The sequence below is a fragment of the Paroedura picta genome, chromosome 18 (genome assembly GCF_049243985.1).
Source record: "Paroedura picta isolate Pp20150507F chromosome 18, Ppicta_v3.0, whole genome shotgun sequence".
Taxonomy (NCBI): domain Eukaryota; kingdom Metazoa; phylum Chordata; class Lepidosauria; order Squamata; family Gekkonidae; genus Paroedura; species Paroedura picta.
The window spans coordinates 439,083-446,304 of record NC_135386.1 but is presented as its reverse complement, the minus strand read 5'-3'; the positions used below and the strand labels follow the sequence as shown (position 1 = coordinate 446,304).

The 7,222-nt window shown below is 41.9% G+C and overlaps 1 protein-coding gene and 1 long non-coding RNA gene across 8 annotated transcripts in view; one reads left to right on the top strand and one right to left on the bottom strand.

Annotated features, from left to right (window-relative positions):
- Nucleotides 1-7,222, top strand: part of LOC143827976 (uncharacterized) — a 34,369-nt gene that overhangs the window by 1,007 nt on the left and 26,140 nt on the right. The window contains exons 2-3 of one of the 2 annotated variants that reach the window (XR_013227458.1): nt 951-1,013; nt 5,954-6,039. This is a non-coding gene — a long non-coding RNA (uncharacterized LOC143827976). Of the gene's footprint in view, nt 1-950; nt 1,014-5,953; nt 7,151-7,222 lie in introns of those variants that run through there. The other variant, XR_013227459.1, reaches the window with a different exon arrangement.
- CGNL1 (cingulin like 1) overlaps nt 5,351-7,222 on the bottom strand; it is a 34,073-nt gene continuing 32,201 nt past the window's right edge. For 5 of the 6 annotated variants that reach the window (XM_077318096.1, XM_077318098.1, XM_077318100.1 and 2 more), the window contains exon 19: nt 5,351-6,953. In XM_077318096.1, coding sequence (XP_077174211.1) covers nt 6,815-6,953 — 139 coding nt within the window. In that variant the 3' untranslated portion in view covers nt 5,351-6,814. The remainder of the gene's footprint in view (nt 6,954-7,222) is intronic. The other variant, XM_077318101.1, reaches the window with a different exon arrangement.

Sequence of the window (7,222 nt, the reverse complement as noted above, 5' to 3'; positions counted from 1 at the left end):
GATAAATGCCAATGAATGAATGCATAAAATAAACTCAGGGTGTGAGCTTTCGAGAGCAAGCTCTCTTCCTCAGACTGAGTCCAGGGGCACCTTTAAGACCAACAAGGAGGGCAGTAGATAAATGCCAATGAATGAATGCATAAAATAAACTCGGGGTGTGAGCTTTCGAGAGCAAGCTCTCTTCCTCAGACTGAGTCCAGGGGCACCTTTAAGACCAACAAGGAGGGCAGTAGATAAATGCCAATGAATGAATGCATAAAATAAACTCGGGGTGTGAGCTTTCGAGAGCAAGCTCTCTTCCTCAGACTGAGTCCAGGAGCACCTTTAAGACCAACAAGGAGGGCAGTAGATAAATGCCAATGAATGAATGCATAAAATAAACTCAGGGTGTGAGCTTTCGAGAGCAAGCTCTCTTCCTCAGACTGAGTCCAGGGGCACCTTTAAGACCAACAAGGAGGGTGGTAGATAAATGCCAATGAATGAATGCATAAAATAAACTCAGGGTGTGAGCTTTCGAGAGCAAGCTCTCTTCCTCAGACTGAGTCCAGGGGCACCTTTAAGACCAACAAGGAGGGAGTTAGATAAATGCCAATAAATGAATGCATAAAATAAACTCAGGGTGTGAGCTTTCGAGTGCAGCACGCACTTGATTTTTTGTTCCGTTGTCTGAGGAAGTGAGCATGCACATGGAAGCTCGTGCCTTGATTGAGTCTTTGTTGCTCCTAAAGGTAGCATTGGACTCTGTGCTTTTGTGGGTATGCACATCTCTTCAGATTGATGTATCAATTTGCATGGTTTGTTCATAGCCCACCTTTCTCATGGAGAGGCAGTAAGGTGGGATTAGAGTTGTAGAACCAGCCAGAAATCTGAAAACAGAACTGTAGCAAAGCATAAATGTTTGCATGATGTTTTTACTTCATTTATATACCCTGCCTTTCTCCCCCCTATAGGCACCCAAAGCAGCTGACATCATTCTGCTTTCCACTGTTTTATCTTCACAACACCCTTGTGAGGTAGGTGAATGGAACTGGCCCAAGATTTTATGCTTAAGATTTTTATGCTGATATTATGAATTTACTCAGATTGTGAGTGAGTGGGCAGGAAAGCATGTGCCAGTGTTTGTCTCTTGCGGCCCTTCCTTGCATACCGAGGAAATTGCTGATTGACACTGTGGGATGGTAGGTGAATTTCCTCCAGAGCAGGCTGGATTTTTCCGGGTGGGATCTCTTGGAGTCATTGTGAGTGGGCAGGTAGTTATGGATTGCTGCATTGTGTCAGGGGTCAGACTAGATTCCAACTCTATGATTCTATGATAAGATTGCCGTGTGAGCTTCCATGGTAGCAGTGGGGATTCAGACTTGGTTCTTTCAGATCCTATTCGGACATGCTAACCACTATATAAATGTAATAAATAAATAAATGCCACACTGGCACAGCAGGGTTAGTACAAGGTAGCAATTAACAGTGGGGAATTCGAATTGAGAAAAATGCAGAGACTTTGTACAGGTAGCATAGCAATTCTACAAAAGACAAACCTGTTCAATGCTATCATTCGACCCTGATCATGTTGAAAGCAGCATAAAAACATTTAAAATATATTAGTTATTAGAGAAGCATCACATTTCTTGCTGTTCTGTAAATAGTTTCCAATCTATTAAAGATGAACAGATGATGTATGTTCCAATTGGAGCGCTCTGTGGCTCAGTACTCTAATAGTCAGTTTCATTTCTCATTATAACAGAGTAGTGCCTTTTTTTTCTTTGGTGTTTCATTCATTCCTTTATAACAATGGTTAGAATTGTTTTCTTTGTTAATTCTGTTGGGCACAGATTTAGTGACAAATTTCCTGAAAGACGTTCTCAACGTACAGATGTAATGTGGCTACACAATATGCATGTGTCAGTAAACTTGAGCAATATGCAATACAGGAATGGCAGCATTGCTGCATCAGGGCTAGGATTCATCTTAACCACATGAATTGAGTCCAATGAAAAAAGAAGAAAAGAGGCACACCTCATGTCACAGTTATAAAGTGTGCAACAAAATGAAGCGGATGTGAACTGCACAGTTTAGGTATGGTTTCCTATTTGACCACCTCTACATTGTGGTGGCTTATTCCTGGCAGCTTCCTCATGGAGGCAATTCTTGGTGTAGCTCTCATTCCTTTGTGAATGCAAAGGCATTTGTAGTGGCCATAGAGCATACACATGGCTGTCGTTCCCACCCTTCCTTGCCACAGGAAGACTTCTGACTTTTTCAAAAAGAAATTTGCATACTGAAATCACTGTCATGCAGCCAGAATCTCATAACTCAAAGGAAAGGGGCTAGAGACTTTTGAAAAGAAAGCTGGGAAGTACTGCAAAAGCATAATAGGTGTGAGTTCAGATGCTGCTGCTGTGTACATTAAAATGTGCCTTGAATGGCACAGAGTGTGTATCTTCAAGGGATGGTTAAGGCACAAAGCAGAGCTTGTGAGGGTGACATTAGGTTTCGTGCTGTACTTAATCAGCTACTTAAAATTCATTTCGAGATAGGTCAACATTCTTTCTCCCTTATCTTGGAACTTTCCATGCTTGATGCAAGTGGCCCTGTTCAGAATTTACACACTCATTGTGTCAATTACTTGCTTTTATGAGGCAACCTTGGCCCTTTATAAATAGTGAGCATAGTTTAGAGCAGTGTTTATGTTTGTACAAAAGTAAACTCTGCACATATTCATTAAACTCTGTAATATATCCCCATACAAGTTTAGGACAGACAGTAGAAACCCAGAAAATTTGATGGTCAGTTTCTGAAAGGAAAACCCCTAACTTCCTGTACCCATTTCCATTCCCAGCATTGAATTTTGCAAACGGTTCTGGTAAATAAGCAATGTCGTGCCTGATCAGGCACCTACTGCTAGATCCTTTTATCATATTGTGTGGCATTAAATTTTGGAAATTACTTGAAGTACCTTTTCTGTTTTGAACCTATTAGAATTTACTTCATTGTGTAGGCTTGAATTATAAATATAGCAGAAAGAGATCCCCCCGTTTTCTTTCTGTTCTGTCCAAACCTAACTTGAAAGAAGTGTTTAGTTACTAGATGCATTTGAAAAATATATTCAAAAGGGAGGACTAGAGATTCATTGCTTGCATGATTTTCTAATAGACATGTAGGTGGAATAGTGCAATTATAATTAAGCTCCAGAACACAGTACAGCATTCACCATTTAATTGGAGAGCCTGCTCTGGGCAGGACTTGGAAATACACACCCACATACTTTGAAAATGCTAGGAAGAACAGCTCAGATGGTCAGATAACAAATGTACACAACATATTTTCAAAGCATCATTCACCTGACACTACACTTAGGTTTCTCTTGCATGTAGGCGCTTAAACCCTTCAGCGGTAAATCAGTGGTATGTAGGAAATACATCCTGATTCAGGATTGGCTGCACTTGTCTGAGGATGCACTTGTCTGAGGATGTGGGACGAGTGAAGTTCCATCAATATACTCGGTTCTGCACAATTTTACTCCTCTTTTTTATATTTGGTGGTGCAGTAATAGGTGTCCTGAACAAGTTTCTGAAGATAGTAACAGTCAAATAAACGTAATCCAGCCAGGATGTGCTTTTGGTACAGTAGGTTTTAGACAAGGACAGTGATTTATCCCTTCTTAGGACAGAGTAGGACTCCTGCTAAGGGGACACATTCACTGCTTTGTGGGCACTCTTAGATCCAGCCTTGTCCCCCCTGGATGTCCAAGTGGCATTCCCTTGGCTGCTGTGCCTGTTGCCAGGAAAGGAATTGTCTGGCATGAAAAACAGGATGCTGAGCTAGGGAATGATGAGTTTGTTCCATCATGTTTCTTCCGTTGCTCCTACTCTTCAGAACAGTGTTTACTATGAGCCAAATATAGTAACTGGACTTGCTCCTGCTTCAATCAGATGAGCAGCTACGGACCTGTTGACATCTATGGTTGTCTCCCCTGCCCCCCCACCAGTTCCTGTATTCCTGTACAGGCCATGGGCCTCAGAGAGTTCACCACACGGAGACAGGAAACATCTGATCGCTGTTTTCCGCCAGTTTCTTGATATTCTTGATAGGAATAGTTGTTACAGTTCTTTTTTGTTTGTTTGTTAGAAACTCTGTTCTCCAAAACCTTGAGCAGTTGCTTGGTCAGCGTGCAGTCACTGTGGACAAGACCCTCCTTAGTTTGGAAACGCCGTCTCCTTGCCAGGCAGGTTGTCCGGGGAGCATTGAGCAAGATATAGGTGTGGGGTGCGGTGTCTCCAAAGAGAAGAGCAATCCTCAGCAGCTGAAAAGAAAGCCTGTTGTCAAAAAACACCCCCCCCCATACATTTGGGTCATGGAAACCATTGGGTAGAGGCAGCCTTCCTATTCTATGACAAAGGAAAACTGAATCTTTTTTCTGTAGCTTTGATTACAAAGGGACCTGGGCATTCCAATAACAGGGAAATGCTTTTATAACTGCAAAGGAAAAATAGCTTCCACTTCTTGGGCCCAGCACGTCTAGTCGCACTGGGTACAGACTAACCCAATATACTGCTAAATCACAATATCCTCTCCAAAACGTTAGATTCAGGTGGACAGCTGTGTTGGTGTGAAGATGCAGAACAAAATTTGAGTTCAGTGGCACTTTAAGACCAACAAGAGTTTTATTCTGAGTATAAGGTTTCATGTGCATGCACACAAAAGCTTATACCCAGAATTGAACGTCGTTCCCCCAATTGTTCATGAACCTTATTAAAGTTTTTTAATTGCACTATCTTGTGTGCGTTAGCTTCTCCTGATAAAGGTAATATGACATACTGTTGAAGGGAGCCTATTTTCTACTAGACTAACAGGGCTGCTGGCATTTTTTATTACAGTAGAAAGTGTCTTTAGCACATTATGCTACCCTCTGGTGGAAAAGACATAGAACTTCCTTAAGCATTGCATCTTCAAGAACATCAGAAGAGCCTTGTTGGATATGACCAATAAGAGTTCCTCTAGTCCAGCATTCTCTCTCACTCATAGCCAACCAGTTCCTCTGGAGGGACAGTAGTGTCATAGAGGCCAAGCAAGGCTTTCCCTTGATGTTGTTTCTGTCACTGGGATTGCCAGGGTTGACTGCTATGGCTAATACCCATTAGTGTGCCTCTTCTCCATGGATTTATCTAATCCCCTTTTCAAGGCAGATTCCTATGTTAGCTGGTTGCAGCAATGATTCTGCTGCATTTTACCGAAGGCTCAAGTTCTCCCTTCTCAATGATGTCCCAAATCTGCTTCACCTTGCCCCTAGAACGGGGCCATCTTTGGGATAGAGGGTGCCAGGGGTATTCAGAAAGGCTCAGAAGTTGGGGGAAAAGGTTTAACCAAGGCAGTTTATTTTTTAAAGTCTTGTCTTTACAGAGTAGTATATCTGGAGGTAGCTGCAAAATTATTCAATCTTTCCCCAAATGGCTTAAGAGTCTCCGTATGAGGGCACGAACCATTAGAAAGTTCTCCTGAAGAAGCTCTTAAAATAAAACAAGCTCTGTGCATGAGAACTGGTGTATTCAGCCCTACATTTTGTTTAAGGCAGGATGTGGTAAGACATCTCAGAACCATAACTAGCTGTATAAAATAAAGTCTGCATTACGAAAATACTTCACAAGAGATTGTATCTAAGTGATTGTCATCGCAAAAGGATTCCAGTTTCTTTTCCTCTTCTAAAAGTGCTGTCACAGGTGGATGCAATTGTTATTCCTCAGACATTCGTAATAAATTTCCTTCTCCTGATGGTAGAGAGGAGGCAGCAAGTGGAAACTAGACACATTTCAGATATACCGTAAATTATTTTTTCCCCTAGGGATTTCCCTAAAGCAGTTCTTAGTGATACAACCGGTTGAAAGGTCCCTTAATTCAGTTAATAATAACAATAAATGTACATCTATAGAGTAACTTTTTCTCAATTTGCCATTTTTAGAAACGGCAGGAGACGAAAGAGGATCTGAGTAGCTGCAGTCCAGGGCCTCAGCATTCAGCACTGGTGGCTGCATCTGCATCTCAAGCGCAAGTATCTCTTCCCTTCATTAAAACCGTACAAGGTCAGATCTCAAACAGTAGTCACCAAGCTACACTAAGGCAGGCAGAGTCAGGGCATCCCAGTGCCCAATAAAACTGGCAGGACCCATCTGACATTGTGCTTCCACTGTTCTACGGAGAACTCGAGAGTGAAAACTTCTCTGGCACTTCCACTGAGTCATCCTAGTTATTCTGAAAGCTAAAAGATGACTTCCTAGACATAAACAACACATGAGAGATTTCTGAAGGTTTAAGAACAAGTTGCATACTCCATACAGATTTCAGCACTTTGCGTGTGTTCTATACAAAAATAGAAAGCTTTACAAAAATGGCAAACAGTCCATAAAAGTGTCTAATTTAAAGTATATACATTCTGTACATGGTTTCCTCTACTTACAGGGATTAAATAATACCTTCACTCTCACGTTTAATCTGTTGCTCGCCTTTAAAGACAAGCTTGGCTTGGAGTCGCCGGCAAGAAAACCAAACGCTGGCCCCCTAGGCATGCTCCTGGGTATTGTGAGGAACTTGACCTAAGGGTGTTGCTTTCCCCACCAGGGTTGCAGGCCCCTGTGGTGTGGCCTGATGGTTTAGAAAACAAGATCTGGATGGTTTAGGATATTTATTGCTGAAGTGTCTGTAAAAATTGCATGCTACGTAGGGGTGTCTTACATCTTCCCCAGCTCTGACATTGCTGCAGCCTTTTGACTTCCTCACTGATGTGTGTTTGGAACTCATCTGGAGGGGTGAGACTGCTTCCTTTCTAGCTTCTGGCCTCGCTGTCCTTTAAGAATTTAAATCCTGAAAGTCCATCGTAAAGGCTATCCCCATCGGTGCTGAGATCGTCGTCATCCTCATCATCCAGGTCACTCAGCACCTTATTTGGAGGCCGCTTGTGCCTGCTGAAGCAACAATATATATGCATAAATATATAAATCCTCTCATTATCAATATATTGTCATTGTCATATGTGTAAATTGTGTAAATCGTTTTATGGGGATTTTAATTGTACAGATGCTTTTATTGTGTTAACCGCTGTCAGCCAGTTATGGGAGCAGCGGTATGAAAATCAAATAAATAAAACAAACAAATAAATAAATATGTTCTGCTGTACAAAATGCACTCTGGGCACATGGGCTGCTTCTGTGTTATGCTTTTAAAAAGCCGCCTC